The sequence below is a fragment of the Elephantulus edwardii genome, unplaced genomic scaffold, assembly GCF_000299155.1.
Source record: "Elephantulus edwardii isolate Elephantulus edwardi_28Jun2011 unplaced genomic scaffold, EleEdw1.0 scaffold00015, whole genome shotgun sequence".
Lineage (NCBI taxonomy): Eukaryota > Metazoa > Chordata > Mammalia > Macroscelidea > Macroscelididae > Elephantulus > Elephantulus edwardii.
Genome location: NW_006399765.1, coordinates 20,140,688 through 20,159,856, shown reverse-complemented (window position 1 = coordinate 20,159,856; position 19,169 = coordinate 20,140,688). Strand labels below are relative to the sequence as shown.

The 19,169-nt window shown below is 46.6% G+C and overlaps 1 protein-coding gene across 1 annotated transcript in view; it reads right to left on the bottom strand.

The window, feature by feature from the left end:
- EYA2 (eyes absent homolog 2 (Drosophila)) overlaps window positions 1-19,169 on the bottom strand; it is a 194,366-nt gene that overhangs the window by 122,948 nt on the left and 52,249 nt on the right. Inside the window, exons 2-3 of the mRNA XM_006881747.1 lie at window positions 12,546-12,688; window positions 4,085-4,201 (exon numbers count right to left, since the gene is read on the bottom strand). Of these exons, the coding sequence (XP_006881809.1) occupies window positions 4,085-4,201; window positions 12,546-12,688 (260 nt within the window). The remainder of the gene's footprint in view (window positions 1-4,084; window positions 4,202-12,545; window positions 12,689-19,169) is intronic.

Sequence of the window (19,169 nt, the reverse complement as noted above, 5' to 3'; positions counted from 1 at the left end):
CTGGGCATCTCTGGGGTAATGACGGCTGGGCCCAGTCAAGGGCAGGTCTCCAGGACAGTGCCCAGCTGCTGCCACCCCTCTGCTGGCAGTCAGGTCACAAGAACAAGAAAACATCACGGATTGCTCAGCTGGTCTGGTGGGAAGTGAGCAGGAGACTTTAGATTTGCAAGCGGCTGGGGAAGGGCCTTGAGAAATGTTGAACCAGTCAGAGATGAGGAGGCTGGCACAGGGCAGGGCAGGGCAGGGGGCAGGTTGGCTGTTCACAGGGTCTCTGTGAGTTGTATTCAACTCAACAACAACAACAACAGGGAAGGGCCAGAGGAGATCTGGTGAGACAGAGAGCTAAATGCTGGGATGCTTACGGATGGTTCGAATCCAACCACTGGGTTTCTCTGTTGGAGAAAAATAAGGCAGCATGCACGCTTCCTTAAAAACTTCCCAGCCTTGGGAAAACCTACATGGCAACTATACTCTGCCCTTAAACTCAAACTCATTGCCTTGGAGTTAATTCCAACTCAGAGTGACCCTCCGTCAGAGTCCAAGGCTGTACATTTTCGCTATGGAGCCTGGCCCTCTTTCTATTGAAAAGCCTCTGGTAAATGAAAACTACTGGAGATGCAACGTCTTTTGGTTATCAGTGCAACATGCTACAGACTGCAAGGTCACTGTCAACAAACAACAAAAACAAAACCCAAACCCAGCGCCATCAAATCTATTCTGATTGCTGACAACCGTCTGTCAGTTCCCCTGCCAATCTTCCTGGGAGGAGAGTATGTATCTCTTTCCCTCGGAGAGGACAGCAGACCAGATCCAGCAACCTCTGGGTTAGCAGCCCAACCCAGGATGCACGATGCCATCAATATTCCTCACGGGGCGACTAGGAATCCGAACCAAGCCAACAGCAGTACGTTTGGGCTGGTGTGCTTTCGGGCAACAGTCAGGGTTGGGGGGCAGTTCCTAGCCCCGGGCACACTGCCTGGTTTCAAATCCTACCGCCACAGCCATTTGACCTTAGGCAAGTTACTTATTCCCTCTGTGCCTCTGTTTCCCCACCTGTAAGATGGGGAGTAACGACAGAATCTATGCCTGAGAGGGTAAGATAAAGGGGTGTGTGTGTAGAAGTTGGCAGAGTCCCAGGCACCTTGAAGGAGCCCAGGAAATGTGAGTGCTCAGAGGATGCACTGCAGGATCCAGAATTCTAGAACCTGGGGCAACTTCATCCTGGACACTCTGTGCTTCTGAACTCTTGGGAGGGTCTCTCCTCTCTCTGAGCCTCGGTTTTGTCAAGTCCAAAGCGGGGTGAGTGGTATCCACCTCATGTGACTGTTTTGGGGCCCAAAGCAGAAATGTCCTTCTGGATCCTATGACTCCCGCTCCAGCAAAGCCCCTGCTCTGTCCGCCTCTCCCCTCCTCAGGCCTCATCTCTCCTACTGACTTCACCCCCTTGGATTTTTCAGACACTCAGCTGGGTCCTGCCTCAGGACATTTGCTCTTCCTGGGCCCCTAGCCCAGCTGGATCCCTCTCCCACCTGTGTGCACCGCCTTCCTGGTTGACTGCTGTGCACTTCAGCACCTGCGAGAGCTCCAAGCACAAAGGTGCTGAAGAAAACAGCGTGAAGGAAGGAATGAACTAATGAGGAGCCGTGCCTACACTTCCGTTACCAAAGATGCAGCCAGAGGGTGGTCAGGATGGCCAGGGTGGGCTGTGATTGCTGGTCTACCTCTGTATCCTCAGATGCCCTGAGGCAGGAAGTTCAGTTTCTGTTTGCAAAGCTAAAAAAAAAAACAACCCAACTGGCTGGAGACAGACCCAAATACAAGTGAAATTCAGTCTCCAAAGGCCTTCATTATGGGACCTTGTTACCATAATACACTCTCCATGTAAGAGCCAGGTCCCGGTAGCTCATACCCTCTGGTGGGATTGAAAAAGGCCACCGTCTGGGGGACAAGGGGCGGTGGCAGGAGAGGAGGCAGGAGCAGCTGGTGGCGAAGAACATGTGCTACACAGTGACGCAGGAGGGTGAGATTGCAGCAGACACGTCACAGGCTCAGTCTGCTTCTCCCTGCACATAGAGTAAAACAGAAACTCGCCCTGACACTGGGAAATCCAGTCATTTCACCTAAGCCTCAGTTTTTCCTTCTGTAAATTGGGTATAACATCAGTACCAACACTGGAGTGTCCAGAAGGACATGCAAGATAACACACATCACCAGGTGTACAGTAAGTGTGTGGTCAAGGCCAGCTGGTAAAATCACAACAAACTCTGAGGCACAACTGTCTTGGACGTCTGTGCTCACCACCCCCTTTCTCTGCATGTACCCCTCAAACATTTCTTTCCTTGGAAGGCTGCCCCCAGCATTCATTCTTGTGGTTGCTTAAATAAAATTGAAACACAAATGGGAAAATGACAATACTTGCAAACTTTTTTAAACTGTAAGATCACTCATTGTCACACTCATTTTTCATACATTATTTTTCAGACGTCTGATGGGTTTCTTTTAACCAATTTTCATAAAAGGAAAAATGTCAGGATGGGGATCCCCAAAGTCATATTGCCATTAATCCTCCTCTCCATGCAGCAACCCTAACACGTTCCTAATGAGGCCAGGGCAGGATTCCTGGACTGTGGGAGGGTGCAGGTAGGTGCTGGAGACGCCCCGGAGCTAGTTCTGTGAGGTGGGGGTGGGGCACCACACGGGGTTTCTACTCTTTTCTCAAGGTCACACTGGGAGGACACAGAGTCCTGAACGCCCAGCCTGGAACAACAGCTCTGTTACAATTGATGTTACGTGTCAACTAGAGTAGAACTCAGTCCTCAGTGGTGTAACCGACACTGTATATTTCATAAACTGATGTGAGCAGCCAATCACTTGGAAGAGGGTTCCTTGGGGGTGTGGCTTGTAGTCAATATATAAATGGATATTTGGACAAACCTCACACATTCTCTCTCTGTCTCGATCTTGCACTCATCGCATCTGAACTCCAGTTCTTGGCCCACGAGAAGCCTACAGCTTTGCCTGCCCCTTGACTCAAGCATTAGGGACTTGCCAAGCTGCAAGTGTGAGCCATTTCCTCAAAGAGAATCTCTTTGTATCTATTTATAATGCACTCACTGGTTTTGCTCTTCTAGAGAACTCAGCCTAAAAGCAGTTCCTGTATGGCTCGTCCACGATCTACCTCTACAAGTCTCTGCAGTGGGCTTGTCTGCCCCATCGGGAAGAAAATCAAAGCCAACCCATCGCTGACACCCCACGGCACCAGGTACCGTGTAACCGCGCTCTGCAATTGCTGCCAGATTCTCTTCCTATGTCCCCTCTGACCTGCCTCCAGCAGTAGACGGTGCAAGAGTTTGGTTGTAACGAAGAGGACAGCATTAAACATACTTATGGGCACCTTTCCCTGTTCAATTCTCCAGGAACAATCTATTGTTTAAAGAAAGGCGCTGTGGTTTCTTTTTACAAACTGAGGGTTTCTGGCAATTCTACACGGAGCAGCTTTATAGGTACTACGTCTCCATCAGCATCTACTCACTTCGCGTCATACTTTAGTTATTTTTACAATGTTTCTAACATCTCATTCTGTACCTTGAACACAAAACATTTTACGCCAGAGAGCACGTGCACTGGCTGTTCCTTGTGCCTGAAATGCCCGTCTTCTAGATCTGCCCAGGGCTGGCTTCACTTCACTCTTTGGGTGTCTGTTCCAACATCAGCTCTTTGAAAAGGTTTCTCTGAAAACCCCATCGAAAGTTACACAGCCCACCTCTCCTGACCCACCCTCCAACCGCACATCACTCTCAATTCAAACACCACATTCATGCCATTCACTGCTTGTAACATCGCCCCACAGGTTCCCTTTTATTGATTGCCTTGCTAATGGTCATTTCTCCTCCCCTCCCCTCCCCCCGCCCAGTAACTGCCACAAAGGCATATCCACAGTCTATTCAGTCTATCTCTGCAATGCAACTAATTCAAATAGAGCTGGCACATAGTAGGTGATTTTAAAAAATTACACTGACTGACTGGCTGACTGAATGAATGAATGGACACCCAAGTCGGGGTGCCTTTGAGAGGGCGGACTGACCGTGCATCTGGTAGGTGTATGGGCTCTGTCCAGTGGGTGGGGTGCTGAAGCTGGAGGCGTAGCTGAGGAATCCGCTCTGACCAGGGGAATGATTCAAGCTGTCTTCTGTCTTGATGCCTTGGGAGGAGGAGACAGAAGTACGAAGGGCACATAGTTAGGATGCTTCTTCATCATCTGTAGAGAAGAGCTGCTGAGTTAAAACAGCATGGTACTGGATCAGCGTCTAAATTATAGGTACTGAATGATGGCTTGGGAGCTAAGGTCACCTTATCGACATGCTCTGATGCATGTATATTTTTTTAAATGCAGTAAGTTGATTTTGTTTAAAAGCCAGGCAATCATGACCAAAATATCTGGCTCCACAGCTTCTCTTGAGCATCAGGAAGGTCTAGGGACACTATTTGATAGCGGGCTGCCTGATGCTGTGTTTCCTGGGTCGCACAGAACTTGCATTGCCTCTGGGACACAGCGGCCAGTTTGAAGTGTTACTTCTCTGACAGTCTCAAGAGAGGAAGCCTCATCTAGCATTGGCTGCCCATACATTTTATTTTTATTGAAAATGTAATAAGCATTACTTTAAAAGATTCAAAAGGTATGCAAGTCACAGAGCACAAAGTCCTGGACCTCAAACCCCCAATTCCAAGTTCCCACAGACAGTAAGTTTACCAGTTTCCTGAGTTCACTTCCAGACAGAGTCTGTGCATACAGAAGCCTGTGTAGTAGTATACTGTATGCGGCTGTTGTGTTGTGATGTGCCACTGAGTTGGAACTGACTCATAGTTCCAGAAGGTTTTCAGAGGCTATGAATTACACAAGGGGAGATTGCCCATCTTTCGAAACTTGGAGCAGATAATGGACTTGAATCACCTGCCTTGAAGTTCAGAAAGGTTTAGAAAGCTAGGTCAACTGACAATTAGCATTTAGCTCTGAAGTAAAAGCGTCCCTTTCCTTAACTTGCTGTCTGTCAATAACGAATGTGAACAAGCATTATGGAATTGTGGGGGCTTTGGTTGTAATGAGGAGGGACAGACAGCATTAGCATACTTATGGACGCCTCATTCCGTTCCATTCTCTTCGTTCTCCCGGGACAATTTATTGTGAAAGAAAAGAAAAAGGCGGCTTTGTGTTTATTTACAAATGGAAGGTTCTTGTCAATTCTATACACAGCAAGTCTGTGGGCTCTGTTCTGACAACAGCACCTGCCCTCTTCATGCCTCCGTGTCACATTTTGGTTCTTCTCACAGCATTTCAACCTTTTTCATAAAGCTCCTTGGAGGCAAAGATGGTGCAGCTTTGTCTCACATATTTTGGATGTGTCGCTAAGAGAGGTTATTCCTTGGAGAGAGACATCATGCTTGAAAAGGCAGAGGGTCAGCGCAGGACAGGAAGACTCTCAACAAGATGGACTGATACAGTGTCTTTGAAAATGGACTGAAAACATTTTAAGGATGGTAAGGATGGTGCAGGATAGAGCAGAGTTCAGATCTACTGTTTATAGGGTCATTAAGACTCGACGGCACTTAACAACAATAACAACGTGCACTTAATAGTGCAAACACAAGTTTTATATGCACCAGGAAACCAAAAATTTCCTATATCCACTTTATTGGGATATCTGCTTAACTGTGGTTACCCAGAACTGACCGCTCAGCGGCTCTGAGGAATGTTGTCCAGGGCTCCCTGGTGCGTCCTCTCAGACGGTCCACAGCACGGTAGGAGGGTCCTTGTCCCTGTCTTGGCTCTGCGACATCACTTGAGAGAGTCCCTTCCCACCTCCACACCTCCATTTCCCCTGAGGAACAGGAGGAACTGGCGCCAAATTCGAACTTCCTCAACTCCAGCAGTGGACCCCTGGTTGCTTTTCTGAATCCCAGGACCACTGACCCACTGACACAATGTTCCATTTCATAGTCTTCCTTACATCCACTTCATTTAAAACTGGCTTTTCTTTCTTCAAGCAATAATCAAGAAATGATAAGTTCATGAACTAGAAAGAAATTATATATACGTCTGTGTATGTGTTTTCTAATGTACATCTGCGGGAACTCTGATGGCCTAGTGGTAAGAAGCTGTGCTGCCAATCCTAAGGAACACAGTTTGAATCCACCAGCTACTCTGTGGGAAAAAGATGGGCAATCTCCTCTCATGAGCTTTATAGCCTTTGAAAACCCCCTGGAGGGTCAGCTGTAAATTGGTTCTGACTTGGGGGTGGGGTGGGGCTCATAACAATAATGCATATAAAAATAAGGGAGTTTTCCTTTTGCTTTTCAAGGAGAGGAGCAAACGGGGGGGGAGGGGCTTGTGCGGGGAGAAGGGTGCAACAATGAATGGATGGAATTCCAAAATCTCTGTAGATGTTCATTGAAATGAAAAATAAACAAACTAAATTATTAAAAAAAATAAGGATGTAGAAAAGTTCATCCATGTGCCACCTAAGATTATCTCACAGAACACAGTCCAGGTAGCATTCACAGTCTGTAAGAACCACTTCCAGCTCTGTCTTCCCATAGTTCTGAGGGAGCCTTTAGCTCCTGCCAATCTGGCTTGCTTCAATATCGGACTTGCAGGCTCAGGTTACGCAGCTGCAAATCAGTGCAACTAAGCCACGAAGGCAGCTGGGGCAAAGGAAAGAAGAGTGAGCGCCCTTATTCTCCACCCAAGTTTATTTAACAGAATAACCCCTGCCTGCAATTCAGAGGCAGCACTGGGCTCATCTCTCTTTATACTCCCACATCCTCTTTCTCTCAACCCTGGAAATCACTAATCTACTTTAGTCTCTATGTCTATTCAAGATATTTTACATAAATGGGATAATACAATATATTGTGTCTGGCCTAGTTCACGTAGCATAATGGTTTCAAGATTCATCTATGCTATAGCATGTCTCAATATCAAAAGGTGTCAAAACAATTCTACAGACAGACAGGTAAAGCCTATGGCGTGGCTTCAGACCACCAGAGTCTCCTGGTTCTCAAGTTTCCAATTCCATAACCAGATGCCCAACGATTCATTTTCTGATTGGACACACTTCTGTGTCTCTGTTAATCTTCTGTGGTAGACTGGAAAACATAGCTACAATATTTCACAAATTCTCTCATCAAGGCCAGGTGTTTATTTTCACTCCTCTAGAATCTAGACAAGGAGCCCCAGTAGTGTAACAGGTAAGTGCTCAGATGCTAACAGAAAGGTTGGTTGTTCAAGTCCACCAGCAGCTTTGCAGGAGAAAAGATACAGCAATCTGCTCCCATAAAGATGACAACCTAGAAAAATCCATGTGTGGTTTTAATCTGTTACATGAAGCTGTTATAAGAGCTGCAAATCGATTCAATGTAAAAAGAGAATATAACTGGCCTGGGACTTGTTCTGATGCATGGAAGTAGCTGAGTTGAAGCTTGAGAATTCTAGAGCTCAGTGGGTGTGGGGAAATCTTAAGGCCTTCACTCAGCTTCCTGGATACCTGAGACCACCAGGCTGTGAGGAAGCTCAAGATTAAGGATCATGGTTGAGAGAGAGGGGGGTCCAGCCATTGAAGCTGACCACCAGCCTTCAACTTGAGACCAGCAGAAGGAATCCCCAACCAATTCAACTATGAGATAAAATAACTCTGTATCATTTTTAGCCAATACGTTTGTTCCAGTCATTGGTAATAGAGACACTTTATTAGTACCCAAAAAAGTAGCAGATGCATATACCCTACTATCCAAAATTCTACTTCTTGGTTTCCACTCCTGAGAAATGCACAAAGATACTAATTTTAGCATCTTATGTAATGGGAAACAAAACCCAAAAACTCCAAATCCTAAGTGGCCACCAACAAGAGAGCAGATAAATGTTGGAAAAGAAAATAATAGAGTATTACATAATAGTGAAAATGAACATCATAGCTGCTCTATGCAGTAGGGAGACAATTGACAAACATAATGTTGGGTGGGAAAGCAGGTTGCATAAGAATGTACATGAAAAAAGACAATGTATATAAAATTTTAACTATGATTTTAAGGAAAGTTTACAGAAGAGTTGGATTTTCATTCATTGTTGCACATTTTCTTCCTTCCCTTCCCCATCCTTTCCACCTCTTCCAGTTCACTTCGGTTCTTCAAAGTATTCATTCAGTTTTGCACAATTTCTCTCCGTTCCCAGTCCTCTTTGCAATGTACCTCTTATGCTGTGTTACATATAATGCCTAATCATACGTTGTTGTTGTTGTTAAGTGCCGTCGAGTCGCAGGTGACTCACAGTGACCCTATGAAGGAGAGTCCTCGACACTTGGGTGCCTTTCATCCTCTCTCCAGGTTCATAGGGTTTCTGGAGGCAAGCTATTACGGAAGTGGATGCCACTCCTGCTTCCAAGCTTGTTTTAATCGGGGAGTTCCACCCCACTCTCTGTCCTAATCATATATTCCTTTTAAATAGTTCTCTCCCTCATCTGTTCCAATACAGTGTTCACGATCTAGCAACTCTTTTCCTATTCTCCTCCCAATGTCCAATGTCTATACAATTTTAAAACATTCAAAATAACACCCTACACTAGAGTCCAGAAATTATTTTTGTCAATAAAGTTTTATTGGACCACAATCAGGCCCATTCATTTTCTTCTTGTTTGCAGCTTTTCACACTCCAATGTCAGCAGTGGTCAATAGTTTACTTGCATTTGCCAGCCCATTGTCTTTTCAATAGTGCCATGTGCATGTGAAAGCTAGACTATGAAGAAGAACCATAACATATAAATAAATGACGGTGCTGGAAAGGAATACAGAGAGTACACCAAGCACAAGGGACTGGCAGAGAGCAGTGCAGACCACCAGGGCAGCGCTGCTCACAACCCAGAGGCCAGGCCCTCGCTGGGCTGAATCCACCAGCAGCTCCTGGGGAGAAAGATCAGCAACTTCCTCCTCTGAGATTCTCAGCCTCAGAAACCCAACAGAGGATCAGCCAGGAGTCGCTCTCACGCACCGCCGGTGAGGAGCAGGGAGAAGAAGAAACAAATACACTTTGGAAGAAGTGCACCCAGAATGTTCCATACATGGGATGATGATGACACTTTTATCAGGAGGGACTGTTTCCTGGAGAAGAAGCTCATGCTTGTGAACGAGAGAGTTTGCAAAAACAGAGGAAGACCCTCAATGAGATGGGCTGACAGACGGACCGCAGCCAAAAGAGCAACACTGGGAGGGTGGCAGACGACAGGGCGTGCTTCATTCTGTTTACATAAGGTCACTGTGAATCGGGATTGACTCAACGGCATTACACACAACAACAGAGACCTACCCAACATGCAAAGCCACACACACAAAAATGACTATGTGGCTCATTACAGAAACGTTGGATGTACATCAAGAAACACCCGGGGATGACAGCCATCAACTTCACGGGCGTGGGGATCTCTGAGAACGGGGCACCCTCCTTTGGTCTGAATTTTCATGTCGATGGTTGGATCATGAGCATTTATTCCTCACATTTTTATGTATGTTTTAAATATTGCATAATAAACTGAGATAAAAAAAATTCTCAATACTCTTAACTTCTTGTCTCCAGTTTGCTCAAGTGTGTCACTTCCCTGCAGCTATTTAAACAAAGATAAGTAAAACTATTTGTCAAGGAGTTAGAAGAAAGTTTCCTAACAAGACTCGACAACATTTGTCCAGACGGTGGGCAAACACCCATGCGTGCTTGGGTGGAGGCATGTGGGAAAGAAGACAGCTTTCCACCTCACCTGGGATTATTCGGTGACAAGGACGTTCAGGGTGTGAGCGTCACTCTGGTTTCTACTGAGATGGCTGATGTTCACTGACCATTCCCCCTCAGCTGGGCCTTATGAGCTGGACAGATCAGGCAGCAGCAAATGATGGCGCGGGGGCCAATTATGGCCCATTGTCTACTTGTGTAAATAAAGTTTTATTGCCACCCAGGCACAGACACCAGTTTACATATCATCTGGCTGCTTCTGTGCTACAACGGTGCTTGTTGTTTCGTACCTTCGAGATGGAACAAGACTCACAGCTGGGCCTCCAGTGGATTTTCAGAGGCAGTAAACTGCACGAGAGAAGACTGCTCATCTTTCTCTCATGGAGCACCTGGTGGATTCGAACCTTGTGTCTCTGCATGGGCAGTGCAGTTCTGACACGACCCACAAAGCTTAAAGTGTTTACTAGATAATCAGTCTTTGCAGGAGGGCGCTGCAGTGGCACAGTCCACAGGGATTATGCTACTGGTTTGACTCCACCAGTGACTCCAGGAGACAGATGGACAGTTTCTACCCAGGTGATTTCACAGCCTCTGAAAACTCACTGGAGGGTCAGCTATGTGTCTGTTCCAAATTGACAGCAATGAGCTGAGCTGCATGAATTCTTTGCAGGATAAAAGTAACCAACCCCTAATAATATGTTGTTGTTGTTTTGTGCTGTTGATTCCAACTCACAGCAACCGTACAGAAGAGCGCAGAACTGTCCTGGAGGGCGACTCCTAGCTGGAGTCTTTACTGGAGCAGGTGAGTGGGTCTTTCTCCTGCAGAGTGGCTGGAGGGTTTGAACTGCTCACCTTCTGGTTAGCAGCAGTGCTTAAGCATTGCGCTACCAGGGATCTTTCAGAAGACCCCGTGAATTCTCACAAGGACCCTGAGGAGGTCAGATTCAGGACTGCTCTGTGTGTGAATGAGGAAAATGAGTCTCGGAGAGAGGCGGTGGTATAGCTGGTTACAGCGAGGTGAGATGTAGACCAGTGTATGGTTTCTGCAAAGTAACTGAGACTATAAAATAACTTTGAATCAAATGAGTTTCCAGCTGATGCCATGTTTTGTCTGGGAACAGAATTACTTTTTCCTTCTGTGCCGAAAAGTATTATGGCTTCATTTTCCTTGGCTGTCAGCCAGGAGGGCAGCTCCTGTGTGAAAGGTATCACAAGGCTTTTAGGAGGGAAAGACCGTGAGAGGAGATGCCCACACCTGTTGGTCAGCGTCTGTAAGAGGCAATTCCCCAGGACTAATGGGATGCACGTCCAGCCAGCAGAAGTCAGCGTGGAAGAGCTGGACTCTGGGGTCAAGACGCCAGCATTTAATTCTGTGTCTGCCACCAGCCAGCTGGGAGACCCTGCGAGAGTAATTTACTCTCTCTGAGACACCAGTTCTCTATCTTTCCAGTGAAGACAATGGCGACAACTTCCTCAACAGGTTAATAGGACTAAAGGAACTTCAGGTTATAGAGCACCATTCATTATTGTCGTTGTGTACAGTCAAGTCAGAACTGACCCGTAACTGACCCTCCAGCAGATTTTCAGAGGCAGTTAATTACAAGGGAGGAAACTGCTCATTTTTGTTTGATGGAGCAACTGGTGGATTCAAACCACAGGCCTTCAAGACCACGGTGCGGCTTCTTACTGCCAGATCACCAGAGCTCTCTACTACTGACAGTAAATCAATGATAGATACTATTACCAGTGTCTCACCTCATGTCGCCCTTTACAGAATGAACTGTGTCCCCTGCAAATACGTGTTTACTTGCTCACCGCTATGCCAGCGGACGAAAGTCCACTGGGGAAAAGGCTTTTTGTTCTCATGCCAGTGCAGGGTATGTCCCAAATCCAAACATTTTTTGTTATTCGAAGAGCAGAGTAAGGTCAGACTCAAGAAAGTGAACAAGGAAGATGAGACCCGCCATGTAGGGCAGATGAAGGCATCACGGAACATTGGATCTACTTAGAAGGTGAAAGCACTATTTCCACAGAACCAACACAGAAAGGGTACCAACCCCCAGAACCAACTCCATTAATTCAGACTCTGCTCTCCTAAACTGTGAGAAAATAAATCTGTTGGGGAGAGTCACCCACATGTTGTATTTCTGTTACGGCAGAGAGCTCCATGTGGCCCATGGGCTGTAGCTTGCCAACCTCAGTGTATTATTTTGCAAGTTTAAAAAACTTCGTATGCATTGCATCTTTCAGTGCAACCTCTTTTCTCACATGACATTATGTCTGGGAACTCCATCCCTGGGATTCTGTTGGGGGAAAAGATAGGCTCACCTTTCCACAGAGCTGCTGAAAGATGCCAGCTCGGAGTCAATGAGCACGTACCTGTGCCTCCAGCTGGGGAAAACCAGCCATAAAGTCAACGTGGAGGAAAACAAAGCTGGAGGCAGTGAGACACATTCCATCACTTGAGGACTTAGGCGCAGCTACACCTGATTTCAGCGCACTCATAGATCTCGGAGTAGGTGAATCATTAGATTGTTACCCAAAGCTCTCCTGCTTTGGATTTCTCACCTCTGCAGCCAAAAGGGCTTTGACATACCCTGTAAAGTCTGAACCCCTCTGAAAGTGCCCCGGCTTCTCCTCCAGTTCCTGTCCAACAGCAGACTCGTCTTGTATGTCTCATTCTGCATTTCACTGAGGCAACGGGGCTGACCATCACAACAAAGACTATGATGCTGGTGGTCCCAGGGACGAGGGAAGGCCTCGGGCTGGTACTCACTGTAAGAAGGGATTCCGTAGGCCTGCGCTGGAGGTGGGTAGGCCGTGTAGGGTGCAGCCTGCTGGAGCCCTGTGCTGTACTGCGTCTGGCCATAGGCTGCCATGGCTGAGGAAGGCGGGCTGGGCAGGACACGCGGGCAAGGTCTGCGTGGAAAGAGAAGATGAGGTGATCATGTAGCCAGTCCACCATGCCTTGTGCCTTATTTTGTTACCAACCCTTTTTCTATGCATATTTACTCCTTCTGTGGCATGGACACCAAAACCCATTTTATTTTCCTCTTTTCAATGAGATTATACTTCATAATTCCATCGTAGTTGGACCTGATCATGTAGCAAGGTTCCAAGGACATCACCACAGTCTAGGTCACATAACTCAGGATGTCACCTTCCCCGCCCTCCTGAAGGACCTCCGCCCACACCAGACCCTGAAGACTCCTTACCAGTGTTTATTATCAATCTTAGTTCTAGACCAATACATGATAAACAGCTGTAAATGACTTAAGCTTTCATTTCTCAGATTACATGCACACCAGCCTCAGCAAGGGAACCCTCGTAATTGATAGGGAAAATACTGAACTTGTCAACAATTTCATTTTACTTGGATCACAACCAACACCCATGGTAACAGCAGTCAAGAAATAAAAAGACAAGGGGAAAAGAAAAAAGAAATACAAAGACATGTCGCATTGGGAAAGTCTGCTGTCAAGGACCTCTTCAAAATGCTATAAAGCAACAATGTCAGTTTAAAGACTAAGATGTGTCTGATCCAAGCCATGCTGTTGCTGTTGTATGCTGTTGAGGCAGAACTGACAAACCCAACTCCAGTGGGTTTTCGGAGCCAGTTTAATTTCACGGGAAAGGACTGTCACACTTCTCTCGCAGGGCAACTGGTGGATTCGAACTGCATGCCTTTGGGACTGCAGCACAGCTTTTCAATGCTAGGCTCCTGGAGGTCCCTGAGACAAGTCATAGCATTTTCCAATTACTTCCTAGTCATCTGATTTAAGCCATGGTCTTTTCAATTTTCCCTGCAATGCATCTGAAAATTGGACAGTGAATAAGGATGACAGAAGAAAAATTGATGCACTTGAGTTGTGGTGCTGGAGAAGAGTACTGAATATCCCACGGACTTCGAAGAGAACAAACATGTTTGTTTTGCAGAAAGTGCAACTCAGGAGCTCCTTAGAGGCAAGGATGGTGATGCTTTGTCTCACATACTCTGGGCATGCTGTCGGGACGGGCCAGTCCTTGGAAAAAGACACCATGCTTGGAAAGGTGAAGGGTCAGTGCAAGAGAGGACCCTCAGGAAGATAGTTACACGGCTGACAGTAACAATGCCGTCAAGCATATCAGAGATGATGGGGATGGCATAGAACAGGGTAAGGTCCAGATCGGGTGTTCAAATCCACCAGTCGCTTTTTGAGAGAAAGTTGGACGATCTCCTTTTGTAAATACTTATAACCCTGGAAATGAGATGAAACATCACTGAGTTGGAACGAACTCAACGGCAGTGGGTTTGGTGATGAGGGATTGTTTGGGAAATTTGTTCTAAAATATGTAAGAAACTAAGCGGAGATGGAGAGGCCCAGGCAGCCAACGTGTTCAGGCCCCCTGGGCAGCCCTGAGCTCACTGTTGCGGCTGGATTGGTGCTAAGCAGGAAACTGACTGGGCAATGCTTCTGGTTGGCATCCTTCTTGAGAAGGAAAGTTGCTGCTAGGTGCTGTCAAGTTGATTCTGATACAGTTGCCCTATGTCTCTGAGGAGATACCTTCTATGGTTTTCTAAGTTGTAATCTTGATGAGAAGAGCCCTCCCACCAGGGGCTTGGAGGGAGGCAGATGGTGGCACCTGGTTTCCACTGGCAGAACTGGAAAGCTGCACGGATAAACTGCAGTTCCACAAAATCTCCAGGCGATTCTTAAAGATCCTTAAGATATGGACACGTGGAAACCTGAGGATCGGCTGGAGTGCAGAAGTCGCTTCGGTATGTCTCAGACAGAAAGGCAACTTCTCAGCAAGGTGTGGAGCTGGAATGACCCGGTTTGAAGCCCTGCACATCGAGCAAGGAGCCGGGACAGACTCCACAGCCCAGTGTGGAGATACCTGGAGGGAATAAGATACCTTCGAAGGGCCTCAGCTGTCAGGGAGATGTCCTGCAAATGCAGTCACTCCAGGCACTGGTTTAAGCAGGAAGAGACTCGGAAGGAACTGCCAGGGACTTTCTCAACCACAAACGTAGATCTGCAGTGAAATATTTTAGCCCTTTCTGTGAGAATCTTTTCTGAGTGCACTCTGTCTTCAGATGCTCGACTAAAGTCTATAAAAAAAGAACCTCAAAACATCTCTGCGGAGTCCCCTCCTCTCCTATCACACAGGTGAGGAACCTGAGGCCAGAGACAGACCAAATGCATGCCAGCAAAGTCACATGACTGGACAGCAGCATGGCTGGGACCCGATCCTTGGAAGGGTGGAGGCAAAGCACAAGAGAGGAAGACCCTAGTTAAGACGGATTGATTCAGTGATTGGGGTAATGAGAGTAGCTGTAACAGAGATGATGAAATTGTCAGGACAGAGCAGGGTTCAGAGTTGTGCACGGGGTTGCTACGAGTCAGAATCAACTCAATGGCATACAGCAAACAACAAAGTGTAAAGAAAATCAGGGTGCACAGGCCAGTCAGCTGGAGCCTTCACCTGCACAGATTCACCAGGAGAACCTGGTCAACTGAGTGCGGCCGGGTTAGCCCACTGGCTCATTAAAACTACAAACCACTGTGACCCTGGGCCTCTGGATGGTAACCACTCGGTAATGTTTGCACTCTTCTGACCAAATTTGTATACAGTTATGTGGTAGTGTCCCTTGCCATTCAGAACCTGACTGGGTGCGAAAAACAGTGTTTCTTTAAAATGGCATCTTAATCAACATGACCCAACTCCTGTCTCCAGAGGATCCAGACTCTGGGGTAGAGAACAAACAAATGCAAGGCAAAGCACCTGAGTATGCACATTTCCAATGCTCTAGAACACTTTCTAAACAACTGAAAATTCGTGTAATACCATTTCATGCCTGTATCTCCTGCCCTTTGTCTTACTTGTAAAGTGTTTTTTAATTTAATGCTATATTCTTTTGTACTTGGAAATCTGGGGCCTGATCACACTTAAATGAATAAAAGTTCTATAAACGAAAAAAAAACCAAAACAAAAAACCCTTCAAAAAAACTACAAACCATGGAAAATTACCATAATTCTAGATTCATGAAAACAAATCTATCAGAAGTTTAACACTCAAATGTGCAGTTGGGCCAATACAGTCACACCAACGAGCAAAGCTAAAGATCCAATTCCTCTCAATTATGTTATGAGGAAACTAAAGCTGAGGGGTGTGTGTACATGCATGTACTGGATGTGTGTGCATGTTTAGAAACTTGCCTAGGACACACACGGTTCATAAGTTGAATCGATGTTATCATGTGCTCTTTCAGCTAGATCTACTGATCACACCTCATCATTTGCTAACTTAATGTTCTTTCTCAAAAAAACCCAGAGGTGTTTTTTTTAAGGGATCTCAGATTCAAATTCAAATCCTTGCTCTGATACAATATATCTGCTGTAATCTGGTGCCCAAAGCCTCCTCTGTCTTCCTGAGACTCGGTTTTCCTCATCTGCAAAATGGGGTGATATGAGGACCCTGAAGGGCTGCTGTGAGGACTGTTGAGGCACGTTCTTGCTAATAGTAACTGCTCAGCACACAGGAGCTACTATTAGACTTTCACTCTCCTGGGGACCTTTGCTTAAACCACTTAAATCTCAGAGTCCAGTCTGAATGTTCACACTTTCTGCACCTCTCACTGGGAGGATTAGGAAGCTAATGATTCCGAAAGCAGCTGCGGCTATTATGTTACCTAATTGGGCCCCAGGGGTCTGCTTCTAACAGATCCCCACTGAGATGAGACAGTGTCTATTGAGAGATGTTGAAGTCAGTGTCTCACTACCAAAAAGGCATGTGGATAAATTGTATTGGCTGATGTCCCTTGTATGAAGGACTTGGATTGTTTCCACACCACAGACCACGGAAGGGAAACCTCCTTACGGCGCATGGAGCACTGTGTTCGGCGTCCACAAGTGTGCACCCAATTTTAGTGGCTGTACTGTGACTGCTGACCAACTACTGACCAACACCGTGTGGGGTGCTACTAAAGACTGAAAGGAACGGCAGAGGCCAGTGGGGCAAACTCGTGATAAACCTAAATGAGCACTTTTCTACGCCACTCTTTAAACACTTTTATTTTTAATGCACATGAGACTCAGGACAGGGACCACAGTTACAACTTTTTAGCCGTGGTTTTTACTCCCCTTTTTAAATTAATTCAGAGCTTCATACTGGTTCATTACAGATCACCTCCTGAGAGGAATTTTCATTTTCACCCCACCAGGTATACAGAGTCAGACAATTACTCACTGTGCATCAGAAAGCGGGACAATGACCAGAGATGACAGAAAAAGCATTGATGCATTTTGAATTGTGGTGTTGGAGAAATGGATTGAATATACCAAGAATACTGATGGCCAAGAGAACTAACAGGTCTGTCCTGGAGAGGATGAAACCAAGCTACTCTTTGGAGGCAAGAATTCGGAAACTCTTCCTCAGGTACTCTGAGCACATTATCAGGATGATGCGTCCAGTTCCAGGAGAAGGACATCATGCTCGGCAAAGTGAGGTTTTGGGAAAATGAGGAAGATCCTGAATCAGATGCACTGATGTAATGGCTGCAATAATGAAGCATCTCCACGTGAACTTGAACTTCCAGCTCTGTGGTTAGCAGTGGAGGGGTTAAGAGTCAGCCCCACCCAGAGACTCTATGTAAGTGGCAGTGTGGGCAACTCAACTCGACTTACTGTCTGTGAGTTAGAACCAACTCAACGCTGACCTTCTCTCCAGTTTCCAAGGCTGTAAATGGAACGAGAGGAGATTATCCGCACCTTTCTCCTAAGGAGCTGCTGCTTCTTTTTTTTTTTTTTTTAAGGAGCTCCTTGTGGATTCGAACAGCCAGAGGGGCACTGTTTTTGGGTTAGCAGAGCAACTCCTAGACCTCCAGAGCTCTCTAACAGTCCAGGTGGAGGAGAGAGCGAGAGAGAAACACAGACATTCAGGAGTACACACACACACACACACACACACACACACACACAGAGAGAGAGAAACACACAGAAACTCAGGAGTAGACACACAGAGAGAGAGAGAGAGAGAGAGAGAGAGAGAGAAAACACAGAAACTCAGGAGCACACACACACACACAGAAACACAGGAGTAGACACACAGAGAGAGAGAGACAGACAGACAAAGGCTGAAGGTGATCACACAGGCATGCGGAAGCTCTTTACCACGGTTGGTATGATCACACAGTAGTAACATGCTTTGCAGTACAGTGGGAGGTACAGCATCAGGTATATATTCTATAGACAGAGTCACTAAGGATGGGAGCAGACTCGATGGTACCCGTCTACAACCACCACCAACCACTATGCGAATATTCTATTTCTCTTCATGAAGTGGTTGTTCAGGGCCCTCAGTCTCCCCAGGAAGCGACTGGGGAAACCTTCCAGGTGGTAAAGGGTAGCCAGCTCCATCCGGCCTGAACGCCAAGGTCGGACCCAGCCAGCCTCGGGCAGGAACCAGCGAGGCTGAGACTGAAAATGGGCCCCGTGGCCCCGGGCAGAGGAGGAGAGGAGGTCTGCGCAGGCACCACACAGTCCAACCTGTTCTTGGCGAGGCGACGTCACTTCTGAACACATAATGAGATTAGCGCCTCAGCTTCTGAAAAATGCAGCTGCGTCTAAGAGAGAGAGAAAACCCTCACTTCCCCCTATTGAGTCTTGCTTCCTTTTTATCGTTAACTATTTTTCTTCCTTCCAGAAAACAGGAGACCATTCTAACCGGATTCTTCCCTTGGATAGTGGTAAAGGATGGCTAGCATTTCTCAAGTAGTTCTTCGAACCAGACACTGCAAAGTGCTCCTGAGGATTCTCTTATTCCCCAGAACCACTGAGTGAGGAAGTTATCATCATCAACTGTACTTCACAGACGTGGAAAATGAGGCAGGAAGAAATAAGGAAGCTTTGTTAAGGATTTAAAGTCAATGTGTTTTTGTGTGTGTACTGCTGAGTCAGAACCAGCCCCTAGCTGATGCTCTGGCAGGCTTTCAGAGGCAGTTAATGGCAGGGGAGAAGACTGCCCATCCTTCTTCAGTGGAACAGTGGTGGGTTCAAACTGTGTGCCTTTGGGACTGCAGCACACCTTCTTGCCACTAGGCCACCAGTGCTCCTTGTAAAGTCAATACCAACTTGAAATCTCTATGTGTCCTCCAGATTACTCTCTAGCTATGCCCTCTTTCTATCATTCCTTTCTTCTGTGCACCCATCCGTCTATTCATCAATTCACACAACTACCCATCCATTCTATCCCCACTTACCCACCCATCCATCTACTCACCCACTGACCCATCTATCCTATCCATCCTATCCTATCCTATCCTATCCCATCCCATCTATGCTATCCATCCTATCCCATCTATCCTATCCTATCCTATCCCATCCCATCCCATCCCATCCCATCTATGCTATCCATCCT